General features: G+C 39.8%; 1 protein-coding gene across 1 annotated transcript; it reads right to left on the minus strand.

The window, feature by feature from the left end:
• Positions 1 to 6,199: 6,199 nt before the first annotated feature.
• Positions 6,200 to 8,277, minus strand: LOC123170892 (uncharacterized). Its single transcript, XM_044588613.1, has 9 exons — positions 7,954 to 8,277; positions 7,819 to 7,887; positions 7,599 to 7,727; positions 7,410 to 7,478; positions 7,256 to 7,330; positions 7,094 to 7,174; positions 6,909 to 6,995; positions 6,591 to 6,827; positions 6,200 to 6,504 (listed from the first exon to the last, which is right to left on the minus strand). Exons 1-9 carry the CDS (start codon positions 8,275 to 8,277, stop codon positions 6,484 to 6,486), a joined length of 1,092 nt encoding a protein of 363 aa, XP_044444548.1. The 3' UTR covers positions 6,200 to 6,483.
• Positions 8,278 to 15,843: the final 7,566 nt, after the last annotated feature.

The raw sequence follows: 15,843 nt of genomic DNA on the forward strand, positions 1-15,843 counted from the left end.
CTTGTATGTCCCAAACTCTAAACCTTCAAATGAAATTTTGTTTTGTATGGTCGAATAGCTCATGTATCAACTAGGGCTGTCTGTATCTTCCATGCTAGGTGGGTTATTCTCATGAGGAGTGGACTCCGCTCCTCATTCACGAGAAAATGGCCGGTAACCGGGATGCCCAGTCCCATGCTCAAATCAAAATAATTGCAAACAAAACTCCCCCAGGACAGTTGTTAGTTGGAGGCACCTGTTGTTTCAGGCAAGCCATGGATTGATGCTTGTTGGTGGCGGGGGAGTATAAATTTTACCATTCTTCTTGGGAACCACCTATAATGTGTGTAGCATGGAAGATATCGAGATCTCTTGGTTGTTATGTTGACAATGAAAGTATGCCACTCAAAATAATATTTTTCTCTATTTCAAACTCGAGCTCTGGCACCTCTACAAATCCTTGCTTCCCTCTGCGAAGGGCCTATCTATTTACTTTTATGTTGAGTCATCATCCTCTTATTAAAAAGGACCAGCTGGAGAGCACCACTGTCATTTGCATGCGTTACTATTAGTTTACATTGAGTATGACTGGATCTCTTTTACCATGAATTACAATGTCTAGTCAGTCCTTGATCTTCAGAGGTGCTCTGCATTTATGTTTTGCGGTCTCAGAAAGGGCTAGCAAGATACCATCTTGTTATTTCATATTATGATTGTTTTGAGAAAGTGTTGTCATCCGAGATTTACTATTATTGCTCGCTAGTTGATTATGCCATTGATATGAGTAAACATGAGACCTAAATGTTATTGTGAATATGGTTAGTTCATAATATTTGCTGAAAACATGAATGCTGGCTTTACATATTTACAACAACAAGAGCAAACAGAGTTTGTAAAAGTTTTTCTTTATCACTTTCAGTTTGTCAACTGAATTGCTTGAGGACAAGCAAAGGTTTAAGCTTGCGGGAGTTGATACGTCTCCATCGTATCTACTTTTCCAAACACTTTTGCCCTTGTTTTGGACTCTAACTTGCATGATTTGAATGGAACTAACCCGGACTGACGCTGTTTATTTTTGTGCAAGAATAAAAGTTCTTGGAATGACTTGAAACTTCACGGAGAATATTTTTGGAATAAAAAAAATACTGGCGAAAGAATCAACACCAGGGGCCCACACCCTATCCACGAGGGTGGAGGGCACGCCCCCTGCGTCGTGGGCCCCCTGAGGCTCCACCAACGTCAACTCCAACTCTATATATTCACGTTCGGGGAGAAAAAAATCAGAGAGAAGGATTCATCGCGTTTTATGATACGGAGCCGCCGCCAAGCCCTAATCTCTCTTGAGAGGGCTGATCTGGAGTCCGTTCAGGGCTCCGGAGAGGGGAATCCATCGCCGTCGTCATCATCAACCATCCTCCATCACCAATTTCATGATGCTCACTGCCGTGCATGAGTAATTCCATCGTAGGCTTGCTGGACGGTGATGGGTTGGATGAAATTTACCATGTAATCGAGTTAGTTTTGTTAGGGTTTGATCCCTAGTATCCATTATGTTCTAAGATTAATGTTGCTATGACTTTGCTATGCTTAATGCTTGTCAATAGGGCCTGAGTGCCACGAGTTCAGATCTGAACCTATTATGTTTTCATGAATATATGTGAGTTCTTGATCCTATCTTGCAAGTCAATATTCACCTACTATGTGTTATGATCTGGCAACCGCGAAGTGACAATAATCGGGACCACTCCCGGTGATGACCGTAGTTTGAGGAGTTCATGTATTCATTAAGTGTTAATGCTTTGGTCAAGTACTCTATTAAACAGAGGCCTTAATATCCCTTAGTTTCCAATAGGACCCCGCTGCCACGGGAGGGTAGGACAAAACATGTCATGCAAGTTCTTTTCCCTAAGCACGTATGGCTATATTCGGAATACATGCCGACATTACATTGATGAACTGGAGCTAGTTCTGTGTCACCCTATGTTATAACTGTTGCACGAGGAATCACATCCGACATAATTATCCATCATTGATCCAATGCCTACGAGCTTTTCACATATTGATCTTTGCTTAGTTAATTTTCCATTGCCACTGTTACAATTACTACAAAACTGCTACTGTTACCTTTGCCACCGTTACCGTTACTTCCATACTACTTTGCTACTAAATACTTTGCTGCAGATATTAAGTTTTCCAGGTGTGGTTGAATTGACAACTCAACTGCTAATAGTTGAGAATATCCATTGGCTCCCCTTGTGTCAAATCAATAAATTTGGGTTGAATACTCTAGCCTCGAAAACTGTTGCGATCCCCTATACTTGTGGGTTATCAAGACTATTTTCTGACACCGTTGCCGGGGAGCATAGCTCTATTCTTTGAGTCACTTGGGATTTATATCTGTTGATCACTATGAGGATCTTGAAAGACGAAAAAACCAAGATTTATCCTCAACTACGAGGGGAGGTAAGGAACTGCCATCTAGCTCTGCACCTGATTCACCTTCTGTTATGAGTAAATTTGCTACACCTACACCTGCTATTGATTCTAATATGTCGCATGTTATTGATGATGCCACTTCTGCTATGCATGATGCTTATGATCAAACTACTTCTATGCTTGATAATATTGTGCCATTAGGTGAATTTCTTGATGAACAACTTGCTAGGGTTAGAGAGAATCAAATTATTGAAACTGATAATATTGATGAAAGTGATGATGAAGATTCTCCCCCTATATATGAATTGCCTGATGTACCTGAGGGTTATGTTATGGATGAAGAAACTGCTAGAGACTTTTTTGCTTGCAAAGATAGATATGATCTTAAGAAACTGTTAGCTAAGCTGAAAGAAAAGTCCTTGAATGCTAGAATGAAATATGACCCTGCTTTTGCTACTTCACCTATCTGTATTTCTGATAAGGATTATGATTTTCTGTCGATCCTGAGTCAATTACTTTGGTTGAATCTGATCCTTTTTATGGCTATGAATCTGAAACTGTTGTGGCACATCTTACTAAATTAAATGATATAGCTACCCTATTCACTGACGAGGAAAAAATTCGTTACTATTATATCCTTAAGTTATTTCCGTTCCCATTAAACGGTGATGCTAAAACATGGTTTAATTCTCTTGATCCTGGTTGTGTGCGTAGTCCCCAGGATATGATTTATTACTTCTCTACTAAATATTTCCCCGCTCATAAGAAACAAGCTCCCTTAAGGGAAATATAATTTTGTGCAAATTGAAGAAGAGAGTCTCCCACAAGCTTGGGGGAGGCTTCTCCGATTACTTAATGCTTTGCCTGATCATCGCCTCAAGAAAAATGAAATACTTGATATCTTTTATAATGGACTAACCGATGCTTCCCGAGACCACCTGGATAGTTGTGCTGGTTGTGTTTTCAGGGAAAGAACTGCGGAGCAAGCTGCATTACTATTGAATAATATATTGAGTAATGATAATGATTGGACACTTACTGAACCAACTCCTAAGCCAACTCCGAAGAAAAGGGGTATTCTATTTCTCAGTCCTGAAGATATGCAAGAGGCAAAGCAATCTATGAAAGAAAAGGGTATTAAAGCTGAAGATGCTAAGAATTTACCCCCTATTGAAGAAATACATGGTCTTGATAACCCGACACAGGTAGTAAAGGTAAATTCTCTCTATAGATTTTATGAAGGTGATATTCCTCGTTATAAGTCTGCTAGCCAATGCTTAGATGAGTTTGATAATTCAATTGTTAAACAAGAAAACTTCAATGCTTATGTTGTAGACAATTGAAACGAAATGCTTATATGATTGAACACTTGAGTGATTATATGTCTAGAGTTAAAGGTGAACTTAAACTTATTAGTAAACATGCTTCTATGGTTACCACTCAAGTAGAACAGGTGCTTAAAGATCAAAATGATTTGCTCAATGAATTAAATAATAAGAAAAATGATAATGCCGTTAGAGTTGTGACTAGAGGGGGTAGAATGACTCAGGAACCTTTGTATCCCGAGGGCCACCCTAAGAGAATTGAGCAAGATTCTCAGAGAACTAATGTTGATGCACCTAGTTCTTCTAAGAAGAAGAAAAAGAAAAATGATAGGACTCTGCATGCTTCTAGTGAACCTGTTGTTGACATACCTGAGTATCCCAATGATATTTCTATTTCTGATGCTGAAACACAATCTGTTAATGAACATGAACCTAGTGATAATGTTAATGATGATGTTCATGTTTACGCTCAACCTAGTAATAACAATGATGTAGAGATTGAACCTGGTGTTGATCTTGATAACACACAATCAAAGAATCAACGTTATGATAAGAGAGACTTCGTTGCTAGGAAGCACAGTAAGGAAAGAGAACCATGGGTTCAGAAACCCATGCCTTTTCCTCCTAAACCATCCAAGAAAAAGGATGATGAGGATTTTGAGCGCTTTGTTGAAATGATTAGACCTATCTTTTTGCGTATGTGTTTGACTGATATGCTTAACATGAATCCTTATGCTAAGTATATGAAATATATTGTTACAAATAAGAGAAAGATACCAGAAGCTGAAATTTCCACCATCCTTGCCAATTATACTTTTAATGGTGGAATACCTAAGAAACTAGGAGATCCAGGAGTACCAACTATACCATGCTCCATTAAAAGAAACTATATATGTTAAAACTGCTTTATGTGATCTTGGAGCCGGTGTTAGTGTTATGCCTCTCTTTTTATAGCATGGACTTGATTTGAATAAGTTGACACCTACTGAAATATCTTTGCAAATGGCCGATAAATCAACTGCTATACCTGTCGGTATTTGTGAGGATGTGCCTATTGTGGTTGCAAATGTTACTATTTAACGGACTTTGTTATTCTTGATATCCCGGAGGATGATAGTATGTCTATTATTCTTGGTAGACCCATTTTGAATACTGCAGGGGCTGTTATTGATTGCAACAAAGGCAATGTCACTTTTCATGTTAATGGTAATGAGCATATGGTACACTTTCCTAGGAAACAACCTCAAGTCCACAGTATCAGTTCTATTAGAAAAATTCCAATGATTATTATTGGAGGTTTTGAATTTCCTCTTCCTACTGTCAAGAAGAAATATGATATTCTTATTGTTGGGGATGTGCATATCCCCGTTGAGGTAACTTAGTGTTATTCGAAAATTCTCCGGTTTCATGCAATTCGGAAAGAGTTTGTTAACAAGACTTGATCAACCTTGTTAGTGGATTCCTTTTGATGAGCATGAGATGGACGAACTTAGAAAGCAGAACTCCCTCTACCCTCCTTTTACTTTCTGTTATTTAGATTAAATAAAGCAAAAATAGTATTTTCTGTCTGTATTCTGAATTATCCTTGCAATAAAAAATACCTCGAAAATAGAAGTTCTCCAAATGTCCTGAAAATGAAATAGGATTTTTTGTAGAATATTTAAGAATATCTGGCACTGAGAACACACCAGGGGGAGCCACCAACTGGCCACGAGGGCACAGGGCGCGCCCCTGCCCACTTATTCCTACACCCACTCACTTCGTGTCCCTCCAGAAAAAATCCTCCCATAGCTCAAACCCGTGTTCTAGCTCATCTTGCTGCCATTTTCGATCTCCTTGCTCAAAGCTCCACTCCAAAAACTGCTTTGGGGCATTGTTCTTCGGTATGTGACTCCTCCAATGGTCCAATTAGTTTTTGTTCTAGTGCTTTACTTATTGCAAATTTTTGCTGCTTAGGTGACCCTGTTCTTGATCTTGCATGTCAAATTTATATGGTCCCAAGCTGTTCTAATGCATGATATAGTCTCTAGGCACTTGTGGGAGCAATTGCTATCACTACAACAAGACCCCCGCTATAACAACGCTTTTTTCCGTATCTAAAAGCCCATATATGCGTTGTTAGTGTCTTTACCAACGGTTTAAGATGCGTTGCCTTATCGAGTGTTGCTAGCGCATAATGCAACGCTTATATTGCCGTTGGTAAAAGAAACCGTTGCAACACTACAACAGATAAACGGGACTTCTACAACAGTTTTATATGTTGGTGGTTAATGTACAAGAATCAAAATCCCATTACTTGGCAACGAAGAATTTCCAACGCTTCAAGTGTTGGCACAAATTTAGTGTGATTATTATTATTATTATTATTATTATTATTATTATTATGTAATCAATGCTCCATGTAATTGTGTATTTGAAGTGAAGGAAAAACAAGAGAATATACTGACAACAGGAAGAAATCATATATCATATATGAGATAAAATTGTTGGATTACAATAGTGGATATTACAAGAGAAACATCATCCAAACGTGATGCATAATCTAACTACTTTCTTGACAGTGAAACTTAAACTAAAGCATTCAACTTCCCAACAACTTAACTAAAACTTAATCGAGGAACAACATCCAACAGGAACATCATCCCGAGAACATAACTAAAACTGAAAGCATCCATCATCGTCGCCATCATGAAGCAGAATATCAACATCATCATTGCAGTACACTTGCCACCCACCCATATACTCATCCATTTATCTTTTGAATCTACAAACAAGAAAAAAATGTACTGTTAACACACAATGCATTGACATGATGCAAGTAGTAATAGAGGCAAGATATTAGTCACGTACAAAGGTTGAGGGCCATGCAATCTTTGTTTTTTCTGCATTGCCGAGAGTAGTGCAGTTTTTGCGACTCCGTACCAAATTTTCAGTTTTCACAAGTGCCATATCAACATGCACCGCCCAGAATTCATTCCTAATTTCATCACCATCAAGTTTAAAGTTTGGATCACAACTTACAATTGTAGCAAGAGCTACATCCTTGTTATGGTTTTTTAGGCTCTTCAAGAATACTTTAGTTCCTGCCTGTTAAAGAAAATCAAAGTAACCATATGAGAAAAATAGAAAGAAAACAAAGGAACATCTGAAATGAATGAGCACTCTTACAGGTAATTCACTGGCACCCAACCAGCTCAGCGAACCACTTTGAGCACTCTTACTGCTTGCATTGGCACCTTTTGTTGTTTTTTTGGTCTGGACAACAGTATCATAGCAAAGAAGAAGTCATAAACAAATAAACAAGCTAGCATTATAGTTTGAACAGAAATGTGTATGTGATTTTGAAAAGATACCCGTTTGTTTGCAGCAGAATTTTTATCTGCCTGACGTGCACTAACATTCTCAAGAGAAGTTTCTTTGTTCTGAACAACATTCTGATAGCAAGACGACCAGTACATACATAACCATCGTAGCAATATATTTTGAACATATTGTATATGGTAACGGAAATATACCTTATGTGTAGCAGAATTTATTTCCCCTTGCTGAGCACTGAAATTATGAGGAGTTTCTTGGTTCTGGACAACATTCTGATAGCAACAAGTAAAGACATAAACATGGGAGCACTATAGTTTGATCATAACTTAGTATATGGGACTATGTTGATACCTTGTGTGTAGTAGAGCATTTTTCTAGTTGTCGTGCACTGCCACCATTATGAACCATAGTTTCTTTGTTCTAGGATAAAATGATCACACATCAAGTTTTGGGTATTTTATATGCAATTGCAAAAAGTGCAAGCACAACAACTTAAAACTCAGCAATGACAGGTTGTAAAGAGTATTTAAGTAGACAAACCTTATCTGAAACAGAATTCTTGTTTGATGGTTGCAAATCTGCATTGTTTGATCCACTTGGCTTGTTCTGTAAATTATTTGATCGTTTTTTAACAAGTTGGAGTCCATCAACCGGAGGAGCAAGCACTCTCTACAGATAGCATAACATAAATATCAAATGAGAAATAATTTCTGGAGTCAAATTTGAGGAATTTTATTGTGTACTTTGACAAGATACAAACTTTTCTGTTTGAGTTGTGTCCATCAACCGAAGGTTCAAGCCCAATTGTAGCCATGGGATCTGAAATTTCCTATGATAGGAATACGGAAAGGTTAGTCCACAAAATAAATGAAGCTTACATTTGTTAGAAATTTACCTGATTTGGTTGTCTTTCCATTCTTCTCAGCTTCTCCTCTAGTTCCATAATTTTAGCATCCTGATTTTTATTTACTTGATATAGTTTTTCCATTTCAACTCTAAAAGCTAGCATATCTTCATTTGGTGTATCCTCCACCGAAGTAAAATGTGTATTCTGGAATACACGTGAAGTGGAAACATCAAAAAGTTTTTTTGGGTTTGGAACTAGTCCCAAACCATGTACATGGCCAGGCTTGTCATCCCCTAATACTTTGTTCAACGCATCTCCTCTCCATGCAGTCTTTCCACCGCTGTTATCTGCTAATTCAGGGTTCTTGTCCATAATATCTTTCAACTCTTCCTAAATACAGGAACAATGCAAATATAAGAATATATATAATATCAAATTCAAATACGAATGGTTGAGAGTTGTAAATGTACCACATGAGCATCAATGATTTTGTTCTTGCAAGTTTTTGGCTTGTGCGTGTGCATGAACAAGTGAGCCCTATGAGGGTACTTCTTTTCAGGATCTGCATCTTTCTGTTGATATGTAATGTAAACATGAATTACATTAGAAACCATGAATGGAAGAGCAATGCATGAAGTTAGTATACTTTACCATTTCTTCCCTCTTACGAGGGAAACTTTTTGTCCCACTAGTATGTGTAGACTTCCTCATTGAACAATTATTTCTATTTGTAGCACTAATCCCCTACCAAAGAATAAATCAAAGCAATTATGTGCAGATCTTTCATCGTATCTACATAGAAATATATAAAGACCAACAAGGAAAGTTGAAAATGGAATTCTTTTAAGTACCTTCACTTTCTGGGTTGTCCAATGATTAACTAGAGATCTCCACTGATCCGGAGTCACGGATTTTGGTTTATTATTGTAATTGGCTTCGGTGCTTTTTTTCTCTTCAAAATACATTGCTTTCAGATCGGACTTATGTTGCCTCCATCTATCTCCAATTACCTTCAATATATATTTTTCCATGCGAGGAGGGTAAAGGAACCTCATCTACAAAACAATTACAACATAAATAGGGTGAGTGTAATGTAAGGCAACATAGAACAAGCTAGTAAAGGATATTCAATGGATTAAATTTTACCTTCACTTGATCTAGTATAGCCTTTACATTTGTTTTAGTTTTTAGCATTCTCCAGTCCTTGTAGCTCAAGCAACACAATGATCCATTCCTTGCAACTAAGCCAAGAAAATCCCCAAGATGTTTAGCCTCTTTTCCAATTGGCTGATCTATCTCATTGCAGCGAACCATTATCCTTTTCCCTTTTGGAAGGTTCCAAATGTATTTCAGCTTCCTCTTCTTACGCTCTTTTGTTTCTGCATTTTCAGCTGAATATATAGAACCATGAATTATATGTTACAATGAAGAATAATCATATATTGCAAATGGTAAGTAATGAGAATCAAACTTACCATCTTCGTTTTCATCAACTCTAGCGTCATCACAATCTGTGAAGCCTTCTTCATCATTAGTAGTTCTTTCATGGACATCGGATGATTCGACATCTTTTGCAGCAGAATTATGATGTTCGATCTGTTCTTCCATCATATATTCTTCATTAGATTCAACAACGTTAATTCTTGTCCCTGACATATCTGCTGCAACATTAAAATGACCAAAAGTTTAAATAATTTTTGCAAAAGACAATATTTTGTGGTCCTACTCGACCTTATGACAGTCATCCCAATAGATGTGAAGACGATTAATTCAGATTTCAGCTCAAACAATCATATTATCAAGTAATTACTACCCCTGCAATCAACAAAATAAGTCAGACCACATTGTACTTGATGTGGTATATGGTGCTTAAGTTGGTGTTTGCTAGGGGGAGGGGGCACACATGTTCAGGTATAACACTATCCACGGATAGTAAGAGGATGAGAAGATCAAGGACACCCACGTTCATTCTCTTTTCTGTTAAGGAGGTTTGGTTCATGCACAACCAATATAGCTAGGCTGATGATATGTTATTCTCAAGTCACTAACATTTATTTTCAGAACAAGTGTGTCGTTTCCAGACTGGACTATTAATTGTGCTGCTGCACATCATGTTCTGGTATTCATAAAAAATCAACATTCAAATTATTGGGGGCCGCAGATCATGGTCTGATACTCATAAGAACTAACCCAACTATACTACCCAACAAGAACATGATATTCAGAATTGGAGTTCCATAAAGAAAAGTCTAGGAAGAGATTGAAGTCACCAAGGTAGTAATGGTGCAGAACAAGATTGAAATATTGCACGCGTCCGCACCTGACACCCCAATAGTTACCAGAAGCAACCAATTCTATCTGAAGGCTCCCCAAAATTCTAAACCAATAACAGAGGACAACTATCAAACAGTTGGTGTGCACTATCGAATTCACTCAAGAGAAGAGTAATAGAAAGGATAGAAGGGACAGATCTGAACCAAGAAGGGGGGGAGGAGGCAAAATCTTCAAGTCATACCAGAATTTACCTTATGTTTCTATGAATCAGGTGTGGGAATTGATCTGCTTACCGCCCAGATGTTGAACAAGACACGCCTCTGGTGCCCTCAGCCTCAATGGTGGAATCGGCAGGGCGAGCTATGAGACTCAGGAGGGAGGGCAGGCCATGATCGATCTGCTCAAGAAGGGATCCTTCGTACAAGACGAGGAAGGGCACTGCGTTGATATGCGGGAGGGGGAGGAGGTTTCCGATTTTGGTGGCGTAGTTACCTCCTCGCGAGAGCTGATGTTAATGAAGCGCGCGTACTTATTTCCTTCTGACTAGAATTAGTGGCTCTTGGCAGGAGAGAATAGAGGGAAACAGAAAAATTTGTGCGAAATCAAAAAAAGAAAAAGAACAACGGACTACAAATTTGAAGCGAAAAAATTATAATATTTTTTATTATCATTTGGCCCTTGACAGGCGCTTGCACATATATTTGTGCCAAACACAACGTGCTTCTTTTATGTTTGTACAAATTCAATGCAAAATAGGTGAACTAATAATGTTTTCTATTAGTCAAAACGGGATGATTGGCCGACCTGCCGCGTCGGTGTAACCCCTCAGCTTCCTCCCCCGTCGCCCACAGGCCAGTGTCGGCCGCAAACGTTTCCCCATTCCGCCCGCCCCTCTCCTCGAGCCGGCGCATAGGCCTCCACCAGCACGGCGTTTGTGAGGACCCAGTCCGGCGAAACGTCTGACATCTCGAGCATGACACGTTGTTGCGTGTTGCGCCGTTCAACTGATTTTCCCACTGCCAGGACACAGCGGCGACGTTCTCGGTTTCCAGCCGCCGTGTCAAAGGTAATGCACAATTCACCTGCGTGCGTTCGTGAGCGCTAGGTATGGCTCCTACTTCACGGCGAGCGGGCACCGACAGGGCGGCAAATGGCAGCAGTGGGACCATCTTGGAGATCCTACTGTCAGAAGGGTAGAGGGAGATTGGTGGAATTGATATTTATTGCTTGAGCCTCGTGGGCGTATATATAGGAGTACATGATCTACTTGGAGTACAAGACAAACCAGAATACTTCTTAGTCTATCCTATGTTTCCCATCTAATCACGATACTCAACATCCCCCCCCACCGCACCCCCCGCGCGGTCACAACGGTAGCGGCGCATATGGTGACATTGGAGAAGAATCCGAAGATAAACCGACGGACATCCACCCCACAGTCATAACGGTCGATGCATCACGGAAGTCGTGGCTCGAGTGGAAACTGACGAGATTGCTCAAGCAAGGCGGTAGCCCTTTGTGCCGTTTGTCGAGATAGTCGTGATCGTAGGGTGGTGTAGCCATGGTCGAGGTAGCCATGCGAAGAACGCCGTGGTCGATGTCGAGTTGGGGTGGCCGCTATCGAGGAAGTCGCCATGGAGCCGCGGGCGCAAGGAGGCGCCGGGTTAGTCATGGGCGTAGTGGTGTCGAAGTAGTGATGCAAAGAACGCCGTGGTCGATGTCAAGTCGGGGTGGTCGGTGTCGAAGTAGCGAGTCAGGGCAGCCCGCGGGAGGACCTTGGGGCGGCGACGCAGCGGTACAAAGAGACGACACGACGACGACCTGTGGCTCGATCTACGGTAGGCGAATGCTCGGAGGCGTGCTTGGCGAAAACAAGCGCGTGATCGGTTGATCAGACCGACAGTGGCGCTGTACGCGCTATGGTAGGGACCACGGATATTAGCACGGGTTCGAACACCCACAAACCTCCCCCAAGTTTGATGCCGGTTCAAGGGAATTTGAGCGTGCATACTTAATTGTATATGTGTGTTTTAATATCATTAATATATTATAATAAAGTATGAAATTTTGTAAAAAAAACAGCGCTGCTAAAATTCCAACCTGGCCCTACGCCTCACGCCAAACCTGCATCAGAATTACTGGTCGCGCGCTACACATGAAATCGATGTATCTATATATGAGGGAGTAATATACATCTGAAAATTATTTCTGCCTCGGTCACTCTCTGTTTCTCTCTTTTTCTCTTTCTCACTCTGTTTTGTGAACCAAAAACATTATGCAACTCACACTTTATAGATACTGCAACTCATCATGTATTGGAAAGAAGACAACCAACACCAATGTATTGATCGAGTTCGTGGAACCAGACTATCTAACACCTTTATGCTGTTCGTGGAACCAACATATTTGGGATCAAGTATTGACACTTTAGGCCTGTCACACCTACAAATATTCTTGTCTGAATTATAAAGAAAAAATAGCAATAACACTAATGAATTCGTCACTTCAACTAGGCTCCACATATTCAGATAGGTGACTTTTTGATTATCCATCAAACCTGCATTCAGAAGCAATAGTGGTAAGTTTCATGTCCAGAATGACATAAGTTGCAGCAATGATACTAAGAATGTAAATAACAGAATCACATTGGAACCTCACCTTTATTCAGGTATTGTGTCATCACTTGACACTATAGGAGCATCTACAGTTTCTCCCTCTATATCCCTTCTCATCCAATTTTGTTTCTGATGGGCAGTATCAAAAAGCTGAAAGAATTTACTGACATGATAAGGTTCTGTTTCCACATCATTCCATTCTTCACCCATATTAATCTTGTTGAGTTTGATTCACTTTTATTTTGAGTCACTAACAATTTCAGAAATTTTTCAGATGGAGAAAATGTTGAAGAGATTGTTGAGAGGCTATTCGAGCCAAAGCTCGGAGAATAAACAAAGTGAAGAGAATAAGAAGCCCTAATATAATCTTCCTCGCACTGCGGAGGTTCGGCCGTGTGAATGGCCTTGTGATGAGTTCTTGAGAGCCGCCGGAATCTGTGATGATTTTTATTACTTGGCTGAGAATGCAGGCCTCACCGACTTCCTCGACGACCAGCTCGAACAGTATCTCCTACTCACTAATATTTTTGTGAAAATTTTTCATTTCCATGCTAGGAGATCACCACCTTCAGTAGATTTTTATTTATATGATGAGTTTAAGGAGATGTCACTCTATGATTTTTGTGTGGCTTGCAAGTTTCATTTTGAGGGCAGCGTCGAGGAACCACATCCTAGTGATGTGGCATAATTCATTGATGAATTTGCTGTAGGGGAAAAGAGAAAAGTGTCAGATGCAAGAACTACTAGTATACATTTTCCTGTTCAACATTACTATGCAATATTTGCTAGTAGATGTTTAATTGGTCGTGGGAATAGTGGGGGCCTCAGTGCTCCTGACCTCGCCATTTTGCGCCATGCTTTACTCCATGACAGAACTTTCGGTTTAGGCGCTATGGTTGCTAAACGGTTGAGTCTAAACCGTACGAAGGGCCCCATTTTTGGAGGTATCTTTGTTTCGCGTCTTGCTAAATATTTTGAGATACCTATTAGACACTATGAGAAAGAAGAAAAGGTGCTACCCTCAATTTTCTTAGACTATAAAAGTATTGTAGCACATGATTTTATTTGCGATGATAAGGAGAAGAGTTTCATTTATAACCTGGTATTCGGTGAAAATACTTGTCAGATTATTACCCTGCCTGCACCTTCTTTGTTTAACATTTATTTAGGCACATACATCATCCTGCCCGATGACATTTATGCATATTGGGAGCGAACACGATCCCTATAGCCTGATCCAGAGCCATCTCCTGATCCATATCAGGAGTCTGTTTATTAGTGGGATCCGCAAGAGCTCGCTAACCACTGGCACCCTGAGGATCCTCCTCAGTACACTGGAGAGGACCACTCTGATCCATGGGCATAGATCAACTTAGGCCAAAAGCCTAAGCTTGGGGGAGTACGTATTTCTCACCGACATTACATTCATGTTCACACACTCATGCCAGTTGTTGGTGCTCATACTTTTTCATTGTACTATCCATGCTAGTTTATTTGCTTTTCTAAGCTTCTTCTTGTGTGTTTGAATAACCTTAAGAAAAACCAAAAAAAATAGTTGTAGCCTTTACCTAGTTTACTTTCCATGCCCGTAGTAGTAGTAATTAAAAGAAAAACCAAAAAGATTTCTCGTTCTTCTTTTGCTTGTTGGGAGCTTTCCCGTGTAAATAGTTTTATTTGTTTTCTTTTCTTTGGGGGTCGAGAGGAGAAGACCATGATGAAAATGTTGAGTGGCTCTCATTTGCATTATTATTGATTTTACCAAGAGCCCATATTACCTTGTCTTCTCCCTTGTATTAAATGCTTGCACATTCTAGCTTAGTCCAATGCACGTGCACTATTATTATTATCCACACTGTTCGGTCGTGCAAGTGAAAGGCAATAATGACGATATATGATGGACTGATTGAGATGAGAGAAGCTGGTATGAACTCGACCTACCTTGTTTTCGTAAATATGATTTATTCATTGTTCCTGATTCAGCCTATTATGAATGAAACATATTTGCAATGACAATTAGAGATTATAGTTGCTCATGCCATGCCTAATTAGCTAGGAGTTTCTAATGGTTTCCCTTGCTTGCCAACATGCTATTAAAATAGTTGTGATGTGGTATGATAGGGTGGTATCCTCCTTTGAACGATTCGAGTGGCTTGACTTGGCACATGTTCACGCATGTAGTTGAAACAAAATCAACATAGTCTCCATGATATTTATGTTCATGGTGAATTATATCATACTCATGCTTGCACTCAGTGTTGATTAATTTTAATGCATGTTCATGACTGTTGTCGCTCTCTAGTTGGTCGCTTCCCAGTCTTTTTCTAGCCTTCACGTGTACTAAATGGGAATACTGCTTGTGCATCCACTTCCATAAACCCCAAAGTTATTCCATATGAGTCCACCATACCATCCTATATGCGGTATCTACCTGCCGTTCCAAGTAAATTTGTTTGTGCCAAACCCTAAACCTTCAAATGAAATTCTGTTTTGTATGCTCAAATAGGTCATGTATCACGTAGGGCTGTCTGTATCTTCCATGCTAGGTGGGTTATTCTCATGAGGAGTGGACTCCGCTCCTCATTCACGAGAAAATGGCCGGTAACCGGAATGCCCAGTCCCATGCTCAAATCAAAATAATTGCAAACAAAACTCCCCCAGGACTGTTGTTAGTTGGAGGCACCCGTTGTTTCGGGCAAGCCATGGATTGATGCTTGTTGGTGGCGGGGGAGTATAAACTTTACCATTCTGCTTCGGAACTGCCTATAATGTGTGTAGCATGGAAGATATCGAGATCTCTTGCTTGTTATGTTGACAATGAAAGTATGCCACTCAAAATATTATTTATCTCTATTTCAAACTCGAGCTCTCGCACCTCTACAAATCTCTGCTTCCCTCTGCGAAGGGCCTATCTATTTATTTTTATGTTTTGTCATCATTCTCTTATTAAAAAGCACCAGCTGGAGAGCACCGCTGTCATTTGCATGCATTACTATTAGTTTACATTGAGTATGACTGGATCTCTTTTACCATGAATTACAACATCTAGTCA

This window comes from Triticum aestivum, chromosome 7D (assembly GCF_018294505.1).
Source record: "Triticum aestivum cultivar Chinese Spring chromosome 7D, IWGSC CS RefSeq v2.1, whole genome shotgun sequence".
NCBI classification, from domain to species: domain Eukaryota; kingdom Viridiplantae; phylum Streptophyta; class Magnoliopsida; order Poales; family Poaceae; genus Triticum; species Triticum aestivum.

Bases quoted from the DNA above. Each gene is read 5' to 3' on its own strand.
- LOC123170892 (XM_044588613.1), bottom strand. From the start codon at position 8,277: ATGGACAAGAACCCTGAATTAGCAGATAACAGCGGTGGAAAGACTGCA. The intron at 7,479-7,598 runs GTTTGTCTACTT...ATTTTATCCTAG, and splicing joins AGAATTCTGTTTCAGATAAG to AACAAAGAAACTATGGTTCA. The intron at 7,331-7,409 runs GTATCAACATAG...TGTTGCTATCAG, and splicing joins AATGCTCTACTACACACAAG to AATGTTGTCCAGAACCAAGA.